We start from the raw sequence: 23,416 nt of genomic DNA, 5'->3' as shown, positions 1-23,416 counted from the left end.
GTTTCCACGACCCCGACTCTCCCAGAAACCAAGGAGAGGAGCTGCAGGGTCAGCGGCTATGACCCTTCCAGCTGTGAGCCTCCAGGCCCGCCGGGGCCTCCGCTGGACTGGAAGCAGCACGCGAGGCTGTGCTGAGCAGTCCAGACCGAGCCGCCCCTCTGTGCTCACAGGCAGGCCCCCGGTGCACGGGGAGGGCACAGGCCTGGGCAGACAGGGCAGAGCCGCCCCTCTGTGCTCACAGACAGGCCCCCGGTGCACGGGGAGGTGCAGGGCAGAGGCCTGGGCACACAGGGCAGAGCCGCCCCTCTGTGCTCACAGGCAGGCCCCCGGTGCACGGGGAGGGCACAGGCCTGGGCAGACAGGGCAGAGCCGCCCCTCTGTGCTCACAGACAGGCCCCCGGTGCACGGGGAGGTGCAGGGCACAGGCCTGGGCAGACAGGGCGGAGCCGCCCCTCTGTGCTCACAGACAGGCCCCCGGTGCACGGGGAGGGCACAGGCCTGGGCAGACAGGGCGGAGCCGCCCCTCTGTGCTCACAGGCAGGCCCCCGGTGCACCGGGAGGCGCAGGGCAGAGGCCTGGGCAGACAGGGCGGAGCCGCCCCTCTGTGCTCACAGACAGGCCCCCGGTGCACGGGGAGGGCACAGGCCTGGGCAGACAGGGCGGAGCCGCCCCTCTGTGCTCACAGGCAGGCCCCCGGTGCACCGGGAGGCGCAGGGCAGAGGCCTGGGCAGACAGGGCGGAGCCGCCCCTCTGTGCTCACAGGCAGGCCCCCGGTGCACGGGGAGGCGCAGGGCACAGGCCTGGGCAGACAGGGCGGAGCCGCCCCTCTGTGCTCACAGGCAGGCCCCCGGTGCACCGGGAGGCGCAGGGCAGAGGCCTGGGCAGACAGGGCGGAGCCGCCCCTCTGTGCTCACAGGCAGGCCCCCGGTGCACGGGGAGGCGCAGGGCACAGGCCTGGGCAGACAGGGCGGAGCCGCCCCTCTGTGCTCACAGGCAGGCCCCCGGTGCACGGGGAGGGCACAGGCCTGGGCAGACAGGGCGGAGCCGCCCCTCTGTGCTCACAGGCAGGCCCCCGGTGCACGGGGAGGCGCAGGGCAGAGGCCTGGGCAGACAGGGCGGAGCCGCCCCTCTGTGCTCACAGGCAGGCCCCCGGTGCACGGGGAGGGCAGGGGCCTGGGCACACAGGGCAGAGCCGCCCCTCTGTGCTCACAGGCAGGCCCCCGGTGCACGGGGAGGGCACAGGCCTGGGCAGACAGGGCGGAGCCGCCCCTCTGTGCTCACAGGCAGGCCCCCGGTGCACGGGGAGGCGCGGGGCAGAGGCCGGGGCACACAGGGCCAGAGCGTATTTCAAGCCCGAATACCAGGGACTGGCTTCTAATAGGCGAGGCCACTGGGGCACTCTCTTTGTTAACAGGCTTCATAAAGCAATTCAGTGCAACAGAAAATTGGACTTACAGTACTTAGAAAGATGGGTGACTAATTTCAGGAGTCAAATAGGGTTGGATAACAAAACCCACAGCCACAAGCACGGGCACGTGGGGGCTAAGGGGCCCGTAGCGGACTCTCGGGTGACCCGCTCTCACGCAGGGCTCCTACCTCACCCATGCAGCCTTCTTTCATCATGTACTTCCTGACGTGGCCCCAGATGCGCGTTTTAGACAGCAGGCTGCCCCCTGTGGCCTGCTCGAACTTTTCATAGCTCCCGTATTTCTGCAGAGTCAGCTCCATGATATTGATGGACTGGAAGAGGAAGAGGAAGAGGAAGTGGGGGTGAGCAGTCTCCAGTATTCAACACCTAACCGGCAGACCACCCGAACCTCTACCGACGACCGACGGTGACGTATGAATCAAATGTAACATACACATACGTGGAATGCCACTCAACCACAGAAAGCACTGGTACAAGCCCTGACGTGGGGGAATCTTGCAAACGTGACGCTGAGTAAAAGAAGCTTGTTACAAAGGACCACACACTCTATGATCCCATTTATCTGAAATTTCCAGGACAGGCAAATCCACCAAGAGGAAGTCGATGGTGTTGCCCAGGGCCGGGAGGTTGGTGGGACATGGTGAGTCGTTTCTAATGGGGACGGGGTTTCCTTTTGGGGGTGATGAAATGTCCTCGAGTTTGAAAGTGGTGATGGCTGCAGAATTCTAGCCACCCTGAAATCCCCTATGGCGCAATTCAGACGGGTGACCTGTAAGGCGTGTGGCTTTTACCTAATAAAGTCGTCCTTAAAAAAGGAATAGTCATCAAATAGCACCAAGTAACGTTTAAACCACTCACTCAGAAAATGAAAAATCTCTCTATAAAATGTTCAGCATTGTCTTAGATAAAATAAACTTCCTGAAGAAATCTCCACATTCTGTTGAAAGATTTGCTTTCGGTGTACTTGCTGGTTTTGTTGACTGTTTAGCAGTCTGGACATCTGACCATCAGTCACGAGCCACTTCAACCGTCATGTGCGAAAACACTATCTCCCCCCTTAGCTGCCGTCTCACTCGGTGAAACGGCATATGCACCAGGACACCCAGGTCCTCACTCGGTGAAACGGGATATGCACCAGGACACCTAGGTCCTCACTCGGTGAAACGGGATGTGCGCCAGGACACCCAGGTCCTCACTCGGTGAAATGGGATATGCACCAGGACACCCAGGTCCTCACTCGGTGAAACGGGATATGTACCAGGACACCTAGGTCCTCACTTGGTGAAACGGGATGTGCACCAGGACACCCAGGTCCTCACTCGGTGAAACGGGATGTGCGCCAGGACACCCAGGTCCTCACTCGGTGAAACGGGATGTGCACCAGGACACCCAGGTCCTCACTCGGTGAAATGGGATGTGCACCAGGACACCTAGGTCCTCACTCGGTGAAACGGGATGTGCGCCAGGACACCCAGGTCCTCACTCGGTGAAATGGGATATGCACCAGGACACCTAGGTCCTCACTCGGTGAAACGGGATGTGCGCCAGGACACCCAGGTCCTCACTCGGTGAAACGGGATGTGCGCCAGGACACCCAGGTCCTCACTCGGTGAAACGGGATGTGCACCAGGACACCTCGGGTGGCAGAAAGCCTGGGAGGCACAGGCCTGGTTTCCCGCGGCGTGCCCCCTTCGCCGACTGTGAGGTCTTAGGTGTGTCACTGTACCTTTCTCAGGGTTAGTTTCATCATTGGCAAAATGGAGACAAAAATCTCTGTCCTACTTACCTTACAGGCTTGTTGTGAGGACAAAATGAGGCACAGAGACAGAGAGAAAAAAGAGAGTAGGGAGGGGAAGACAGAAATGTATTTTGTAATCTATCTCCTGTATAACTGGGTACAGCATTTAAGTTTTAAAACAATTAAATGCTGGGTTTTGATTTTAGAATTTAAGATAATTGGTTTGACCTCCATCTAATCCCAACCCTCCCTTCATTCTTCCCCTTTAGAGTAAATTCTACCATCTAGACCCCCCCACCCCCCAACACTGAACAGCCTGGGGCAGTGGTCAGCAAACTCATTAGTCAGCAGAGCCAAATATCAACTGTACAATGATTGAAATTTCTTTTGAGAGCCAAATCTTTTAAACTTAAATTACATAGGTAGATACACTGTTATTATTAACTTAATTAGGGTACTCCGCAGCTGGCCAGAGAGCCGCACTCAAGGGGCCAAAGAGCCAAAGAGCCGCATGTGGCTCGCGGGCTGCGGTTTGCCGACCACTGGCCTTCAGTCCTGTCTCCAGGCCAGTGTTCCCAAATGGTTTCCTATGGAAAAGTGTTGACAAGCTATCATTTTAAAAAGGGTCCCACGGCCAGGTGTGTTTGGAATACTGGGCTACACGTCGGGGCTGGTGGACGGCAGGCACACTGGCGGGTGGGGAAGGGAGAGGGGGAGGGATTGGGAACAGCTCAGTGCTGCAGACTCCGTCTCGCCAACTCTGAGGACAGAAGGATACTCGAGCTGTTTTGCAGGAGAGACCCTGGTCAGAGAGGAACCTGAGAATGCACCCAGGCAGGTTTTCAAAGGCAAATCAACAAAGTGTCCTTTCACTGAGTCATCAAGGTCAGCCCTTCTTCCAAGGACAGACAATCTGATGGCGTGCTTCTATCGGGCTGTAAGAAAATCTCCCTTGCTAGCTAGGCTAATCGGGCTGTAAGAAAATCTCCCTTGCTAGCTAGGCTAAGAAACGAACCCACTTCTCCAGTCTAATACACAACATGACTTTGGAACATACTAAACTAAAAACAATCTTTTGAAAAATCTTATCCCTTTAGGGCAGTGGTCTGCAAACTCATTAGTCAGCAGAGCCAAATATCAACTGTACAATGATTGAAATTTCTTTTGAGAGCCAAATTTTTTAAACTTAAACTATATAGGTAGGTACATTCCTGATCGAGGTAGCGCCTGCATGTGGTATTTTGTGGAAGAGCCACACTCAAGGGGCCAAAGAGCCACATGTGGCTCGTGAGCTGTGCTTTGCCGACCAGGGCTTTAGGGTATCTGTGCAAGTTTTGATTTGCTAAACAGAACATTGTGTCCCCCAGGGAGGGAGAGGTGTAATTTAAAGGAGCCTTGCTTTGCCCTGTCTTGCTTGTTCACACAATGTGACGTCTACCAAGATAAAATACCATTAATCAAAATTTAGCCGTAAAGAAATTTTACGTTAAGACATCCTGCTATCAGTGAAGGCATATGGTTTCCAATTAAATTGTTTCTATCAAAACAAAAAATGAACATGTATCTTGCTTTGGAATACATAATCTTATGTATTATGTATGTGTTTTAATACAATAGTAGATTACCTAGTTCACTTAGGTTATAAACTTTAAAAGCAAAACATTGTTTCCCAAGGACCATATTTCAAAGCCATAATGTGATGCTGATCAGTGGCCTCGCCAGAGCACAGCTTACGCCTGACACACCTGGTGAGTCAGTGATGAGGGACGCCGCGTGGGGTGCGGGCGGCCACTGACAGGCTCTCACTGTCTGGACCGCTTCTGTTTGTGTAACGGAGTTAGCTGTCAACACTTACAGACTTCAAGTCTTCATGTAAAACTCAGGTGTCTAGTCTTCTCTTGAAAATCAGGAAGACAGGCTAACACCAGATGCACGTGGTCGCTCAGATTAGCCGCAGTCTGGTTTCCGGTCTGCTGGTGCCTAGCCGGCTCTCTGTAATCGTGTATGACCCCTGCTCAGATCCTCACAGGCATCTGACTCTCCACATAACCTCACCGTATGGTTTGCTAACTTGGTAAACAAAAACCGGAATTTATTTTCTAACAATGAAGCTGGTCCATGGAGGCACGAGCTTTGGACACCTGAGCTCCATAAATCAAAATGCAACCCCCCGCCACAGGACGCTGCCACACTGCCTCCGTGCGGGAGAGGGGCTGCCATCCGAATCACAGTCCTTCCCTTCTGTCTGCAACGCCCGAGATTTCAGTCACTCGGCAGAGCTACCCGGGTAGTGTGGAGCCATTAACTTCCGTTAACTTTAGGTAATAAAGAAATTTTAGGACACTATAATTACACAAGCAGAACAGTTTCATGTCAGTTACAAGGATGTAGAAGATACATATATATATATATCAAGTAATATCCTAACTCTTAAATAACATGGTTATGATGGAAATGGCTTTTCTAAGCCGTCAAACACCTTTTTAAAAAATGAGCTGTTTCTTGCAATTTTCTTTCTCAACTCCCACCACAGCTACATGGTTTTGTGCATGGACATATCTTTCTATAAGAAATCAAGAATATGTGACCTTTCAAGTGTTACTGTTATTAGAGCATTTATGCTCCATAAAATGATCACATTTTATATTTTATATAAATATTTTATTGTGTTCTTGAGACATCACTTTATTCTGCACCATGCCCGCACACTTCTAGTACCCGCGGGTCTGTGACATCCGTCTTCGCCCACACTGTCAGTCCTCAACACTCAACCCTCCTCTCTCCTAACTGCTTCTTTCCCCCACAGGTTACAGTGCCAGATGCCTGGAACCAAGTCAAAGGTTCAAAAAGCTTTCTCCTTTATAAATCAATTCAGTAGTCTGTTTCTACTGAGATGTCTGATTTTAGACACCACTTCCTTCTACAGCCCCCTTCTCATGCTGCTGTTGGCTTTTCTCTTCCTGCTTTTACTTCTGTTCCGGCGCTCACTATGGTACCGATGCCAGTGCAGGCCTGCTGGCTGATGGGGCCTTGTCACCGCAGGGGAGCAGGGCACTGGGGTGCCCACAGCTGTCCCAAGGAGGGGCAGGGAACGGTCCTTCCATTTGAGCTAACCCATACAAATGTTTCCTTTCATTACTGTGGGCAATAAAAAAACTCAGGGGATATTTTATCGCTACATATTCATTCTGAAATATCCCTTTTGTGAGCAGTGTATTTATAGTTCCATCACGGAAAGTGAGAGCCGTGTGCTGCCACACGCATGTGCAAGGCAGCGGTGTGGGGACAGACCCCGAGGACTCGCCTCACTCCTCTGGATCATTTTCTCAATGGCTGCATTACGAGTCCCACATCTTGTGTGAGGGACTACGGTCAGGTGTAAGTTCTCCGCACAAAGTAAAGGGCAAATACTAAGTGCTCTATCAGTGCTGGTTGTAACGTGTCACATGCTGATGGTTCATGGGACTCTGTCCCTAAATTTCAAAACTATTTTAATGAACTAACAGCGCAGCAAGGGCCCTGAAAAAATATAGTGTCAACAATTCCGTGATAAACACAAACATGTGGGAAACAAGCGTGCTTTCTGGTCAGGCTTCCCAGCTACCTCAGTGCTAACTTCCTACTACTAACTCAGCACGTGCTTAATTTCCTTGACCTTCCATACAAATATACCACTAAAAAGTGTTAGAGAAGTAGTATGATGGCCAAGGAGAACCCCATGTTACGGTATTCATGGTAAATATGAACCCTATTGTGTCAATGAAGGACCCAGGTTCAGTTTGTCAACGACACCCACTGGGATTGTGCAACTCAGCGACCCTTTGGGAAGCCAGGCCTTTAGCAGACCAGGAATCTCAAACTGACAGTAAATGTGGCCCGCAGGGATGTTCTCTTTGGACAGTAGTTTTTCTCTCTCTAAAATCAATGTAGACGGCTTTACGAGATCAACTTAAACCCACCACTCCCAGTTCTCATGTCCAGTCAAGTCTGGAGGGAACGGCAAGTGTCCACCCGCCTCCTTCCGCGGGGTCCCACGGGCGCAGTCCGCTGCCCAGCAGCTGAGCTGGAAGAAGGCGTGCGCATGCGCACTGTCCACACCGAGGAAAGCGGTCCCAGATTCCGCATGCAGGGTCTTCCTCGGTGTAGACAACGCTTTACGCACACACGCCTTCTTCCAGAGCACCCCCACGCCCAGCACATTCTAAAATGCCAGCCTCCGACAGGAAAGGTGTTCAACACAAGACATCCTGCTTGAGCAGTTCAGCCAAAGCAAGCCGCTCCTACGTGGGAACGTTTAGTTTCGGCAGAGAAAACTGTTTACCAGTCAATCCCAGATGCCAGGCAGAGGGGCCATCCTGCAGCAGGTCCCTCTGAGGACGGCAGCTTCAGGCCCGCTATGTCCAAACCCCCTATGCCAGGGGAGGGGGGCGCTAACCAGGGTCTCTACCCTATACCCCAAAGGAAAGCTCCCCACCAATGATCCCCTCTGCTCCAGTTGTAACAACTAAGAAAAAAATTCAACCTTTAGCCAAACAAAAGTTGACTTATTTTCCCAATGTTGTTATATATCATTCTACCAACTGGAGCTTCCAGTTAGCTCGGGCTAGCCGGGATCTACACTGAGACATGATTCCAGCGGGCTGAGAACCAGTCACTTCAGCCGTCCACGGGCTGCCACGTCAACACATCATTTCCACGCGACTGCTGCCAACACTGGAAACAGCTCAAAGGCTCCCGTTACCATGGAGACCCTTCTCTCTCTCTCTTCTGCTCTTGTTCAACAGCTCGCTGGGTCGAAGGCCACATGGACTTGGTATCGAGGCTTCCTGGGGACGGCCGGCCACCGGGAAGTCGGGCAGACAGCACGCTGCTCAGGAGCCCCACCAAGGATCTGCTCTGACCACCCGGCCCCGGACAGCGCACGGCCCTCTCTCACCCTAGACCCCGTGTCCTCAGCACCCAGGACCTCTGCACTCTTCCCTGCAGAGGGCCACAGCCACGGGAAATACGTGTCACGTTTAAATACATGCCAGGCTGGGGAGCTGAGGGTCCCCAGAGCTGCCAGCGGAGGCTAAGCGGCGTTCAGCGGTCAAGGTTCAGGAGTCACGGTCAAGCCCGCAGCCCATGCTATGCCATGCTCCGCCCTTGGACTGGAACACGGGGCCCTGGAACCGCCTGCTACTGACGGACAGCCTCCCGGGAGCGGCCAGCCTGAGCACTGCCTCGGTTTCCCTGCAGCAGACGCAGCTGTGCCTGGAGACTCTCGCATGTTCTGCCAGTCTGTGCACTGAGGAGGACCACGGTCACACAGCCCCTCTCCACCACACCAATACAGACTGCCCGCCTCTGACGGCTCCCGGTCCTGACCCTGGGGGACTGTGAGCTGGGGGTGCTTGGCGGAGCCTCAGGGGGGCAGCGCCCGCCGCCTGCCCCTTTCCGCAGCGGGTCTGATCCTGGCACCGCCCTGAGCTGCTGCGTCAGCGCCCGGGCTGGGGCCGGAAGGCACATGACATCACGTTAGAACCCACCAAGTTCCGCACAGGAAGTTAAGCGTGTTTTATGGAGGGAGGCCTTGTTCTGATGAGTCTCCTTTATTGGATTAAAGTGGTTTGAATAGGACATCTGGCATTTGTTGAGAGCAATGTCCCAAACGGTGGCATTTAAAGGACAAGCCAGCTAGGAGCTTGAGCTGTTCAGAGGTCTCATGTAACCCAAGTGTAAGCTGTGCCTCCCAAGTCAGACTGGGTTAAGATGCAGCACGTAGAACCACAGGCCCAGGAGAGTCCGTTCTCAGCCTGTGGGGCTGCCGGTGCTTCCCGACCACCTCCCAGAGAAAGGAGAGAATGTTCGGGCTGCCGGTGCTTCCCGACCACCTCCCAGAGAAAGGAGAGAATGTTCGGGCTGCCGGTGCTTCCCGACCACCCCCAGAGAAAGGAGAGAATGTTCAGGCTGCCGGTGCTTCCCGACCACCCCCAGAGAAAGGAGAGAATGTTCGTCTTGACTAAACGGGGGAAATCTCTCCCAGGGGCAGGGGGTGGGGGTGGACTCCAAGTTAAAAGGACGTGGAAAAAATAGCCATTTCTTTCAGCACTAAGAAGGGAAAAAAACAAACAGTTTTTTAATAATTATAAATTTTAAATAAGTGAGATTCCCGTTCAATCAACTGCAATTTCCACAAAAAAACAAACAAACACAAAATGATTGCCAAAATAAGAACAAAAACAATAGCTGACGTTTAAAATGAAAGTTTAGCACAATCTCAGCATATTTAAATAAAAAGCAATTGCCCATTAAAAAACAGAGATGCAGGAGAAAAGGTTTCTTCTAGCAAAGGGAAATAAATAGCAATATTAAAATGATTTTAATCTTAAAATAAGCTTTACAGAAGGGCTTTAAAAGACTGGTCAGATTCCATGTCGTTAATAATAACAAAATCTGCTGGCCACAAATCCAAAGCACTGTACGGTAGAAAGATGCTAAAATAGGGCCCACGCTACAGGAAGCGGGACCACGCGGTGTGACTGGCCTACCTACAGATGCTCGGCCACTGGTGGAGCCACGCCGAACCGGACGCGTCACGAGAGCCCGCACAGTCAGTGTGACCCAGCGGAGTCCGCCCCACAGACCGGCAACCTCTCCTCAGTACCTGAGGTAGATCTGGAAGTGGGTCAGCCCTGAGTAGTGCGAACGTTCACGTACGTCCTCGTGCCTCCTGACCATCCAGAGTGCGACTGCACGTGTGTAAGGCAACATTAAAAAAAGGCAAATGTAGGTTCTTGTTGTTTCCATAAACTGGCTGTCAAACAAACATGATTTTAAGTAAATAAAACTGGAACTGGAACTAATTTCATTTTTTGGAAAAAACCTCACTTGCGGGGGGTCAGCGAGCATGAAAGAAGGGACGCCTCAAAGGGTCAAGCACACACAGCAGAGTGCTGGGTGTCTAATGAGCAAGCTGGGAAGTGGTGATCCCTCACTCACACAGGATTGCTGAGTCTGAAGATAACTTTAAAAACTTCATTATTTTCTTCTTCAAATATTTGATGATGATGATAAACTAGGTCAGTGCAGCACTAACGAGTTCCTGGGCAGTATCAGGCCGAGGTTCCCACACTGCCGACGGGGCCCTGAGCAAGCTGGGACCGTGTACGACAGGAGAACCAGAGCCGCACGCCCCCTCTGCGGGCGCAGAGCCAGGCAGGGCACCGGGGACCCCACTTGTCTGCGGGCTCACTCACGGGCCACCAGGTGTCATCCCCAGTGACAGCTCGGAGCCAGAATCTGAGGCTCTCTTCCTAATACAGTGGCTCCCTGCCGCACAGTCTATAAATAGATCCTTCACAGAGCCTCGTCAGTGCAAAGGAGTTTACATAGAGCCTATGCCACTTACCTGGAGACTTCTTGTCACATGTACACATGTTCTGGGTGGGAGTTAACTACAACATGCTAACAACTGGAATATTTTTAAAGTCTTTTTTCTTTTTATAAAATTGCAAATACTCGTCTTAGCCACATAAACACGAAACAGCACTACTGACAGAGCATTTTACCTGCTTGAGAAACCGGTCAGACACGTTGCAGTGCTTGGCGAGCACGCCCGGCAGAGAGGGGTTGGCATACTCAAACTGAGGGTTGTAGGTATAGTCCGACTTGAAGAATCTCAGTTTTTCCTTCTCCAAGTTGGTGGGCTTTATAGCAGTCAGTATGCAAAATCTCTTTCCAGAAAAGTCATCTCCTTTTTCAAAACTTCTAGACAGTTGAGGCTGTGACTGCGGCTTTGGCTTCGGAAGCGTGGAGAAATGGCGTCGCCTGACCTTGGTTTTGGGTTTGGGTGGCAGGACTATGCTGTTCCCTGTAACAGAGATATCACGCGTGAACCTCACAGGATTTGACACTGAACTAGTGACAAAAACAGCGGGCTGCCTTTCCAGGCAGTACCAAGTACCACTGCTCATCACGGGCACGGGGGTTTTCATCTTGCGATCTTTACTACGAGAAGAGCTAGCAGGTTTGCTGGGCTTTCTACATCTTTTGGAGTAGGTGCAGGAAGACTGCTTTTGCAAATGATGCTTTTTCTCCTCTTTGCTCTGTAGGAGGACATTGTAACTACTGGTCCCAGTTGTGAAAATGTCCTTTAGTACTCCAGGAGGTAAATGGGAAATGCTTCTTGTGCTGCCAGTGGCCAATGGCTCTTCTGCATTTAGAATAGACTTCTTAGCCAGTTCTTGCTCAGGCCAGTGAAGCTTTTCTGTGTTAATAAACAAAACCAAAACAAAGAAATAACAAAGATACCAGATGAAGCAAATTGCTTATGATATAAAAAGTATTCTGAAGGTTCTGTATACTTTATGATTTTGAAACAATCTTTAGAAAACATACTTCTTTAAAAGGATATATCACGGCCCTGGTTGGTTGGCTCACTGGTAGAGTGTTGGCCAGGTCTGTGGAAGTCCCAGGTTCGATTCTTGGTCAGGGCATACAGGAGAAGTGCTCATCTGTTTCTCCACCTCTCCCACTCTCGCTTCTCTCTCTCTCTCTCTCTCTCCCCCCCTCCTGCAGCCATGGCTCAACTGGAGCAAGTTGATGGCTCCACAGCCTCTGCCCCAGGTGCTAAGAAGAGCTCAGTTGTTGAGCAATGAGGCAATGCCCCAGATGGGCAGAGCATCTCCCCCTCGTAGGCTTGCCAGGTGGGTCCCGGTTAGGGCACATGTGGGAGTCTGTCTCTGCCTGCCTCCCCTCCTCTCACTAAATAAAATAAAATAAAATTTAAAAAAAGGATATATTACTAAACTTTAGCCATGCTAAACTAAACACTGTCACTTTTATATGAGTGTTCATATGTTAAATCAGTGGTAGTCAACCTGGTCCCTACCGTCCACTAGTGGGCATTCCAGCTTTCATGGTGGGCAGTAGTAGAGCAACCAAAGTATAAATAAAAAGATAGATTTAACTATAGTAAGTTGTTTTAGAAAGATTTATTCTGCCAAACTTAGCGAAAATCTGACATAAAGTACTTGGTAAGTAATTATTATTATATGCTTTAACTTGCTGTAACTCTGCTTTATAAATTTTATAAAGTAAAGTTACTTCCCTACTTTATAAATCACCATTACTGTGGAACCGGTGGGTGGTTAGAAAATGTTACTACTAACAGAGATACAAAAGTGGGCGGTAGGTATAAAAAGGTTGACTGCCCCTGTGCTAAATCATCTATAAAAGTCCACAGCTTCAAACCATTTAGTGATCAAAATTTAAATACAGAAGCAAGATAATACACATAAATAATCCTAATATTCAACTCTACCAAAGAATGTGGATTTCAAAAAAGGATACAGTTTTTAATAGTATTACCAATATCCAAGTAAAACCCAAGGCACTTTCAAAGCCAATACAATCTACAAATCTGACAGTTTTATAAAGGTAGCTATCATAAAGAAAAGATAACACTGCCTTACTGATCTCAGAAACCACTTTTAGGATTAAATACATAAGTGTATGTTCAAGCATGTTTTAATAATGACATTCAACATTACTTGGTTGATTTTCTTAATTCTAGATTATAGTTTAAGATGAAAGAAAATCAAGTAATTTTATTGCTACATCTGAAAAAAAATTGTAATTACTGTCACATAGATACCAGTCTATCAAATGGCAAATTAAGGAGAGGTCACCTTTGTTGTCAGATCTCACGTGTTTAAAGGGTCAGAGTCAGTTCTACGCTGCTGCTCAGGGGCTGCTTCAAGACTTAATTTGCATCCCTTCCTCCCACAAATACTACATGGAGTACTAACTACGCCCGGGCTCTGAAAACCATCTGGACAAACCCGCTGTTCCTGCCTCCAACCAGCCTCCAGTCTGGCTCCGAGTCATGGCAGTCCTAGGAAGATCTGAGTAACAACACAGCGCAGTAAGAATGTCAACCGTGGAAAACGAAAGGTATTTAGACTTCAGAGAAAAGGAGAGCAATGTGAAGAGAAACAGACGAGGGGATTTCAGGTGGGCCCAGAAGATCCTTCAGATTCAGTTCTAAACTGACAGAATGTTTGGGATTGCCTGAAATGCTGCTTCTCTGAACTAGACTCCGGCCGAAGCCCTCCCTATAAATCTGAGCAAGTCTGCTCACACACCTGTTCTAAAGCCATTCCGCAAATGAGACATAATGATTTTCATTTAGTTCTCTTTTCTCACGGACCGGAATGCCTCTAGCCCTCAACCTCTGGCTCCTACTCCTGAGGCAAGTTCAATGCTAGCTGATTTGGACAAGTGCCTTCCCTGCCAAGAACCAGACAATTTATCTTATTTCAACTTTCAAAATTGTTTATCCACATACATCTGTCATTCACTAGTTCATGATTAGACAATCAGGGATCCTTTCTACAATTAGTAATAATAAGGACAATAATAGCAGCCATTATTTGTTGACACACTTATATGAGTTTGGATTTCATCCAAAACTACATATCACGTACGCCTCAGAGATGTTAAGTAATTGGCTCAGTCATCACATGAAACAGCGATCTGAATGCAGGTGTGTCTGGTTACAGAGTCCACGCTCATTCTTACATGTACGGTCATTCGTTCCATTATCCACATTCAGTGTTAAAGCGGCTACAACAGTGCACCATTTCATCCTCTGTACAAAACACGGCCCCCCCAGGAAGACGTGGTGACCTGAATAACTGATGTACTAAACAGGTACCAGGACCATGTGCTCTTCGTCTCTTTCCAACACTTGGCACGGTACCTGGTCGACAGTCAGGAAGTGTACACTGAACAAGTGGCAGGACCTTAAACAGGCCATTCTCCAACCAGCGTAGACAGACAGGTATTAGTAGTTCTGGGACCACTTTATATTTATACGAGGAGATCACTGCACGAGTGGAAATGTAGCAGGGAAGACCCTAAAGCAGTGGCTCTCAACCAGAGGCAACTCTGCCCCCCAGGGGACATTGGCAATGTCTGGAGACATTCTGGTGTCACCACAGGGAGAAGTGGTCCTGGCATCTGGTGGGTAGAAGCCAGAGAGGACGCTAAACATCCTTCAATGCACAGCACAGCTCCTACAACACAAACATGCATCCTAAAAAGTGCCAAGTTGGAGAAACCCTGCTTTAAATGTAACTTTTTAAAGTGCAGAAGGGACAGGGTTTAGGGCAGGGGTCCCCAAACTACGGCCCGCAGGCCACATGCGGCCCCCTGAGGCCATTTATCCGGCCCTCGCAGCACTTCCGGAAGGGGCACCTCTTTCATTGGTGGTCAGTGAGAGGAGCATAGTTCCCATTGAAATACTGGTCAGTTTGTTGATTTAAATTTACCTGTTCTTTATTTTAAATATTGTATTTGTTCCCGTTTTGTTTTTTACTTTAAAATAAGATATGTGCAGTGTGCATAGGGATTGTTCATAGCTTTTTTTTTTATAGTCTGGCCCTCCAACGGTCTGAGGGACAGTGAACTGGCCCCCTGTGTAAAAAGTTTGGGGACCCCTGGTTTAGGGTAAAAAAACAGTACCAGGTTGAAAGTGGGCAATAATCCAAATAAGTAATATGCTTAAAAGTCCTTCTACTTAACGATTTCTAGGCCCACATGTGAAATTTGAAAACAGGTGACATAAAAGTATGAACTTGCGGAGGTTAAATGTCTACTACAATCAAAGCTGCGAGGTAAGAGGTGGGGGCCAGGCTGCACAGGGTCATGCTGAAGGTTGATCTGCACAAAGACGCCATTCAATAAGTGTTAAAAAACCAGCCAAAACGAAACAGAACAAACAAAACTTGCACCGCAGGCAGGCAGGTCCTGTTCCTCAGGGGCTGCGACGTCAGTGTGGCCTCCGGACAGTCAGAACTGGGCGGGCTGGCCGAACACAGGCTGCGGCCCAAATGCCCACGAACAAGGTCAGTTCCCCTAAGAGATGCCACAAGTTTAGGAGACAAGAGGTGGTGGCGAAAGAGAGCCCGACACGGACACTGACAGGGAAAGGGCAAGAGAACGGGGATAAGAACACGGAGCCCCAGAGCCAGAGAAGTCGGGTGAGGCCCGGCGGCCAGGGACCCAGGAGGTGACCGACCTTCCCGCTCGGTCTTCACAGGAGAAGGGGGAAAGGGCAAGAGAACGGGGATAAGAACATGGAGCCACAGAGCCAGAGAAGTGGGGTGAGGGAGCCACCGAGCCAGAGAAGTGGGGTGAGGGAGCCCCAGAGCCAGAGAAGTCGGGTGAGGCCCGGCGGCCAGGGACCCAGGAGGTGACCGACCTTCCCGCTCGGTCTTCACAGGAGAAGGGGGAAAGGGCAAGAGAACGGGGATAAGAACATGGAGCCACCGAGCCAGAGAAGTGGGGTGAGGGAGCCACCGAGCCAGAGAAGTGGGGTGAGGGAGCCCCAGAGCCAGAGAAGTCGGGTGAGGCCCGGCGGCCAGGGACCCAGGAGGTGACCGACCTTCCCGCTCGGTCTTCACAGGAAAAGGGGGAAAGGGCAAGAGAACGGGGATAAGAACATGGAGCCACCGAGCCAGAGAAGCGGGGTGAGGGAGCCACCGAGCCAGAGAAGTGGGGTGAGGGAGCCACCGAGCCAGAGAAGTGGGGTGAGGGAGCCACAGAGCCAGAGAAGCGGGGTGAGGGAGCCACAGTGCCAGAGAAGCGGGGTGAGGGAGCCACAGAGCCAGAGAAGCGGGGTGAGGGAGCCACAGAGCCAGAGAAGTGGGGTGAGGGAGCCACAGAGCCAGAGAAGCGGGGTGAGGGAGCCACAGAAGCGGGGTGAGGGAGCCACAGAGCCAGAGAAGTGGGGTGAGGGAGCCACAGAGCCAGAGAAGCGGGGTGAGGGAGCCACAGAGCCAGAGAAGCGGGGTGAGGGAGCCACAGAGCCAGAGAAGCGGGGTGAGGGAGCCACAGAGCCAGAGAAGCGGGGTGAGGGAGCCACAGAGCCAGAGAAGCGGGGTGAGGGAGCCACAGTGCCAGAGAAGCGGGGTGAGGGAGCCACAGAGCCAGAGAAGCGGGGTGAGGGAGCCACAGAGCCAGAGAAGCGGGGTGAGGGAGCCACAGAGCCAGAGAAGCGGGGTGAGGGAGCCACAGAAGCGGGGTGAGGGAGCCACAGAGCCAGAGAAGTGGGGTGAGGGAGCCACAGAGCCAGAGAAGCGGGGTGAGGGAGCCACAGAGCCAGAGAAGCGGGGTGAGGGAGCCACAGAGCCAGAGAAGCGGGGTGAGGGAGCCACAGAGCCAGAGAAGTGGGGTGAGGGAGCCACAGAGCCAGAGAAGTGGGGTGAGGGAGCCACAGAGCCAGAGAAGCGGGGTGAGGGAGCCACAGAGCCAGAGAAGCGGGGTGAGGGAGCCACAGAGCCAGAGAAGCGGGGTGAGGGAGTCACAGAGCCAGAGAAGTCGGGTGAGGCCGGCGGCCAGGGACCCAGGAGGTGACTGACCTTCCCGCTCGGTCTTCACAGGAGAAGGGGAAGGGACCTCAAAGTAAATATCAGTGGATAAGACTACTGAGAAATTCCTAAGTTTGATGGTTTATTATATTTATGTTGTGTTGATTTAAAAAAAAAAAAAAAAAGAAATCACTGTAAAAAAGCTTTCTTTGGTTCCTGACTCAATAGCTCTGTGACCCAAGAAGTGAGCTCAAAAAGTTCTTTTGTTTTGTCATAAGGCGCCAGGGACCTCTAAATCCATAATTTTGTCCCATCTGGAACAACTTATATACTTCAGGGTACTTTTAAAAAGTCCGAAACCATCTGCCAAAACACCGGGGGGGGGGGGTGAGAGAGGTGACAGTGTATGTGGAAGACACCCCCCCCCCGAAGATGCAGCATTTCAGGGCACTAATTATCTCCCGTAGCCTCAGTCCTTGTTAAGCTCCATCTGCTGATGACTAAGGTCTGGGAGGGCCAACGCCATTTTTATTTAATAAATGCTGATCCTGCCAAATGTTGGCATCCCACGAAGTTCATAAAAGTGGGGGCAGGTGGTCCTTCCAACACTCATGCAAGGATAGGAATTAATTTCTCACAGTAGTCACACTAATCTTATTTTCAGTTGTATGAAAATTGTTAGAGAACCTAAAAGTTTTTTGTAATTTTATTTACTATTGTTTAAGAATAAATGGCTTTAAAACCTGCATAAGACCATAAGAGAAGCCCAGTAAAAAGGTTTCACTGAAGAATATCCTATTCTAACTCCTTTTCCTGAAAAATTAAACTATTTTTTAAGCATCAGTGTCTTCTTTGGGGGAAGTGTAACTCATTTTCCCTCAGTAAGGAAGCTAAAAATCATGCTTTCTCATATTAAAGTCACTATGTAACGTGACACTTTAGCCATCAGCAATCTGCTTATCTAGAACCTTGCAGTAAATGCAAATAATTTGCTGATCAAAGAAATCATTCATCCCAACCTGATTCCCCAAACTGAGGAAGAAAGGAAAATATTACATCAAAATTGATACTCAGTATATCCACACAAGTAGGTGAGCGTACTGAAATTACCAACACAATGAAAGCGTCCTTTGTATCTAGAACAGGAGCAAAGGACACCAGGGTTCCTGGCTTCCAGTGGCAGCTCGCTCAATCACCTCTCTGTAACATCGACTCAATCACCAAACCCATCAGTGCCTCGTGTCCCTCATCTGAAGGAATGGGGAGAGGGGGACACTGAGAGGGGACTCTCAGTGCTTCACAATTGTGAATAGGTGAGGCTTCACGCTAACTATGAGGTCCTTGGCCGAATGGAAGACTAGATCGCCAGAAACAAAGCTTAGTGGAAAATACCATTCAACGAATTCTGACCCACAAGATGACAATCTTATATGGCTCACTAATATACACTTATGAAGCCTGAGCACCCTGGGATAATTACACACCACAAAATAGTAAGTCACTTGATTACAAACAGGGGAAAAGGCAAAACAAAACAAAACAATCCCCGAATAAGATAAACACTTTTACCAAGCAGCTCGCCATCATTTAACACGAATGAGAAAGTCCCTGTCAACAGCAGAAAGGATGACGAAGCCGCGGTGCACTCATGCAGCAGAACAGCACATCGGTGCACTCATGCAGCAGAACAGCACATCGGTGCACTCATGCAGCAGAACAGCACATCGGTGCACTCATGCAGCAGAGCAGCACATCGGTGCACTCATGCAGCAGAACAGCACATTGCAACAGAACAGCACATCGGTGCACTCATGCAGCAGAGCAGCACATCGCAACAGAACAGCACATCGGTGCACTCATGCAGCAGAACAGCACATCGGTGCACTCATGCAGCAGAGCAGCACATCGGTGCACTCATGCAGCAGAACAGCACATCGCAACAGAACAGCACATCGGTGCACTCATGCAGCAGAACAGCACATCGCAACAGAACAGCACATCGGTGCTCTCATGCAGCAGAACAGCACATCGCAACAGAACAGCACATCAGTGCTCTCATGCAACAGAACAGCACATCGGTGCTCTCATGCAGCAGAGCAGCACATCGCAACAGAACAGCACATCAGTGCTCTCATGCAACAGAACAGCACATCGGTGCACTCATGCAGCAGAGCAGCACATCGCAACAGAACAGCACATCAGTGCTCTCATGCAACAGAACAGCACATCGGTGCTCTCATGCAGCAGAACAGCACATCGCAACAGAACAGCACATCAGTGCTCTCATGCAACAGAACAGCACATCAGTGCTCTCATGCAACAGAACAGCACATCGGTGCTCTCATGCAGCAGAGCAGCACATCGCAACAGAACAGCACATCAGTGCTCTCATGCAACAGAACAGCACATCGGTGCTCTCATGCAGCAGAACAGCACATCGCAACAGAACAGCACATCGGTGCTCTCATGCAACAGAACAGCACATCGGTGCTCTCATGCAGCAGAGCAGCACATCGCAACAGAACAGCACATCGGTGCTCTCATGCAACAGAACAGAACATCGGTGCACTCATGCAGCAGAACAGCACATTGGTGCACTCATGCAGCAGAGCAGCACATCGGTGCACTCATGCAGCAGAGCAGCACACCGCAACAGAAAGAGCAAGCTGAGGGGTGCAAGCCGCAGCGCAGATGGATCTCTTCCCTCCCGTCTGGCAGGTTCACTTCGACTCATCCTCAGCTCAAACATGGTTCGGAAGCCCTCCCAGGAGGTTCTTGAAAGCACTTGCGACAGTCTCAGTGTCCCACTTGTTTGACTGGCATTCCCCAACACTGAAATCATACGGCCCACTGTAGCGCACAGCTGTGTTTGTTTTGCTTACTGCTCTGCTGACGCAAGGATCGCCAGGGCAGTAGCAAATGGAAGAGAACATCTGAGAGGAGAGAAAGGACAAGATTGGACCACCTGAGGGTTGAGAAGACAAATCACACCAGGACAGCATACAGAGTGTCACAGACAAGGTTTAATGGCAGGTGCCTATGACTTGTAGGACATGCAGGAGTGATGTGCCTAAATGCATGCATCCCACAAGGCCGACCACGACCTCACGGAGACTCGGGTCTTCAGTACTTTTAAAACATTCATCTTTGTTTCCAAGGAACTTCGTTTCCAGAGGACTCATGACTCACATCTTATATCACATCCATACTAAGGGCAGTAAGAAATTGTAAGTTAACAAGCTTATATGGCTTCTCTCAGCACTTTGCTACTCTCTTAATGGGCTAGATGTCTTCTTTTCTATTTTGCAAGCAACAATTTTATAGTAAATTATAATCTTTCCAGACAAAATCTATTTTACCACAAGACTTACTTGTGATAAAAACTTAAAAAGCACCAACCTGAGTAACTTATCAGATAACATACCACTGCTGCTAAATGAGGTTTTCATGCTGAACTTTGTGGCTGAAATCAGCATATAATTAAATCACTGTAGCGGAGTGTGACTTTCCCAGTGGTGGAGAACGTGGGCTGGGACTAGGAGCTCCCGGTGTGAACCTTGGCTATTTACCAGTAACCATGACCTTGACCCAGTCATTGACCTTCTCTGCACTGTGGTTTCTCATCTGTAAAACGGTATAATAAACTACATATGTCATAGTATTGGTGTGAGGAACAGAAAGGTTGATATACATAAAGTGCCGAGAAGAGTGTTGGCCTGCAGTAAGCGGCCTGTGTTAATATCAGTATCATTACTATATTCAATATTACATTCAGCTCCTATAGAAATACTCCAGGACATTATATAAATGGGAAAATACTTAGAATCATTAAATTTGGATTTTCGAGGTAAATTTAACATTAAGTAATTCATTCTACATTCCAGAACCAACATTTTCATGGCATTCGTATAATAAACCATCTTCTTTAAAAACCTATGAGAACGCACAGAACCTTTTCTGATTTGATTTCATTTCAAACAGCATATCCAGCATATATACATCTTTCTTATTTTAGTTCCCCAATGAGTAGTTACACCAGGATGCTATATTTAGATTACGTTACATCATGACTAATACGTCTAAACTAGATTATATTATATAGGAAGTGATATCAGAAACACTTAATTTCTTCAGTCCTGTATAAAAAACAATCAGTTTGTTCTATATTTATAGCTATTTTAAAGCTGAAAAAAGAACACATTTCCATCAATCAGTACTCTCATCACAAATTACGAAGTTCTGCTATCTAGCTTTTCAGACATCAGTGAATAGTAAAGAGAATGAAATGCTGAGCACAGTGCTCCAGAACCATCATTTCAACTAGTCAAGCACTACGCAAAAGAAATGGAGATACTAATTTGAAAAATGACCTGTTCAGTTATTTTTAAACGAGCTGTGAATTTGAGACTTGAATTGTCTCAAATGGCTATTTGAATTTTTAATAAACTATAGAAAATCACTGCCAAATTGTCTATCTCAGTGTATTCAAAATGCAGAGTTAGATTGATATGTGTACTGCCGTTAAATCACGGGAAGAGGGTTGAGGCCAGAGGAACGTGTGTACTATCAATATTTTACAAAGTACCTCTCTTCAATCTTCCAACCCTGTATAGATATTAAAAAAAAAAGAGAGAGAGGAGCTCCAATTTGTATTGCTGACTATTTGGTCAGAATATCCACTTTCTAATAAGATTATACTTGTATTCTCTCTCTACGATGATAATTAAGCTTTGGGGAAATTATTTTAATTCCTTTACTTCTAAATCGCTAATAACTTTCACTTTCACAGAATCTAACTGTATGCAAGGAAGCGGCTCTCAAATGTCAGGGTGGTGGTAGTGTAAATTTTGCCCTCCAGGGGACATCTGACAATGTCTGGAGACATTTTTGACTGTCCCAACTAGGGTGAGGAGGGTACGGCTCCTGGCATCTAGTGGACAGAGACAGGGGCGCTGCTAAACAGTCTCCAATGCACAGAACAGCCCCCCTAACAAAGGACTGTCTATTAATTCCAAGTTAATAGTTCCAAGGCTAAGAAACCTGCTTCAAGACAAAAAGGTGGCATGGTATTTTTAAGTAAATTTCAACATTTTCATTGTATGTTAAGTTGAAAATGGCATCCACATCAAATCACATTTGAAAAATCTAGTGGCAGTGAAAGTTGCCTCTCAGATTCTATAACTGTCTATGCTTCCTGTCAACAGAACAATGAGAGAAATCACAGCAATGTCATGACTGAACAAAAATCAGCTCCATATCTTATACCATGGAACATGAAATAAAATAGTATAAAGTTAAGACCATGGGCCTGACCTGTGGTGGCGCAGTGGATAAAGCGTCGACCTGGAAATGCTGAGGTCGCCGGTTCGAAACCCTGGCTTGCCTGGTCAAGGCACATATGGGAGTTGATGCTTCCAGCTCCTCCCCCTTCTCTCTCTCTCTCTCTCTGTCTCTCTCCTCTCTCTCTCTCTCTCTCCCTCTTTCTGTCCTCTCTAAAAAATGAATAAATAAATAAAAAATTAAGGAAAAAAAAAAGTTAAGACCATAAGTATTTGAAAAGGAATTTTGTTTTACAATTAAAAAAATTCTGTTCGGTACTGCAATGTCATAAAGTAAGAAAGTCTGGCCTGATTTTGACATTAGTTTCACAATTAGGTGTTTCCTTTTTCTCTGTTGTTCATCCTAACACTGGACCACCATGAGCCCTGAGTTGTAGAAATGTTATGCAGAATCAAATGCTGGAAACATGGCTAGAAAATTATTCTAATATTATATAAGATACTTTTAAAATGATTAATATCCATAGTTATTTAAAAAAAAAACAACCATGAAGACCAGTAAACTTTCTGCCCTGGAGTCTGAACACCCATTTTTTTACACTTGGCATAGTACATACTAAAGTGACCTTTTAAAAATATCAACTCAAAACGTTCTACCGACCTAATAAAAGCAGGCACACCAACAAGCACTATAAATACTGATATATAGAGATGTAGTCTTTCGGTTAGCTCTGATTTTTATGAACACTCTAGAAAATTAGATCCTAGACCTAGAACATTATAATGCCTCATTACCTACCTAATATTTAACAACGCGCATTTTGGCTGTATGTCTGTAGGGCCAGAAGTCTGTGTATTCTAACTCCCTCCCCTGGATTCCACAGCACGTGGCTCAGTGATGATGAGCGACAAAAGGAAAAGGGACCGTTTTCTCCCGCTCGACACAGGTGCCCGGCGCCCGGCTGCGCGGAGCCCGCACCGACCGTTCCCGGGGGCCTGCGGGAGCCGGCCCGCCCCACCCCCGCCGCCGCCAGCCCGCCAGCCCGGGGGCCGGCCCTGCCCGCACTCACCCGTCACGCGAATGGACTCCAGCATCGTCCGGCCGAGGCCGCGGGCGGTGGGCTTCGCGGGCGCGGGGGACATGGGCCGGGCCGGCCGCCGGACCTCCGGACGGGGTGGCGGGAGGAGGCTGCTGTCGGCGACCTGGGGCGGGAGAAGGCGGGAGAAGGCGGGTCGGGGCGGGCGGAGACCTGCGGGCCCTGGGCGGCGAGCGGCGCTCCCTCCAGCACGCAGGTGACTGAAGGCGCACACCGCGGCCCCACGCAGGGTAGCAGCGTTTAGAACCCGCGGCTGTGACGTTGCCGCTCCCCCGTTGCTAGGAAACGTTCCTCGCGTCCGCAGGCGCGGCGCTTCCCAGAGCCTGCGTGCCGCTAGGGGCGCTCGCAGCGAGAGAGACGTGGGAACTACAACTCCCGGCGTGCACAGCGCAGGCCGGCACCACGTGGGCTCGTGGGCGGGGTCCCGAGCAGGCAGGTCGCGACGCAGGCAGTTTGGCTAGTGACTCGCACAGATGTTTGTGCCTTATTCAGAAGGGCTTAACAGGGCACTAAGTTTA

At 49.5% G+C, this 23,416-nt stretch overlaps 1 protein-coding gene across 4 annotated transcripts in view; it reads right to left on the bottom strand.

Annotated features, from left to right (window-relative positions):
* MATCAP2 (microtubule associated tyrosine carboxypeptidase 2) overlaps positions 1-23,163 on the bottom strand; it is a 30,148-nt gene extending 6,985 nt beyond the window's left edge. The window contains exons 1-4 of one of the 4 annotated variants that reach the window (XM_066354108.1): positions 22,872-23,163; positions 11,113-11,415; positions 10,718-11,019; positions 1,597-1,740 (exon numbers count right to left, since the gene is read on the bottom strand). In XM_066354108.1, coding sequence (XP_066210205.1) covers positions 1,597-1,740; positions 10,718-11,019; positions 11,113-11,415; positions 22,872-22,944 — 822 coding nt within the window. In that variant the 5' untranslated portion in view covers positions 22,945-23,163. Of the gene's footprint in view, positions 1-1,596; positions 1,741-10,557; positions 10,612-10,717; positions 11,416-22,871 lie in introns of those variants that run through there. The other 3 variants (XM_066354107.1, XM_066354109.1, XM_066354110.1) reach the window with 3 other exon arrangements.
* Positions 23,164-23,416: the final 253 nt, after the last annotated feature.

The sequence above is a fragment of the Saccopteryx leptura genome, chromosome 12, assembly GCF_036850995.1.
Source record: "Saccopteryx leptura isolate mSacLep1 chromosome 12, mSacLep1_pri_phased_curated, whole genome shotgun sequence".
In the NCBI taxonomy this organism is placed as follows: domain Eukaryota; kingdom Metazoa; phylum Chordata; class Mammalia; order Chiroptera; family Emballonuridae; genus Saccopteryx; species Saccopteryx leptura.
This window is presented reverse-complemented; position numbering and strand designations above follow the sequence as displayed.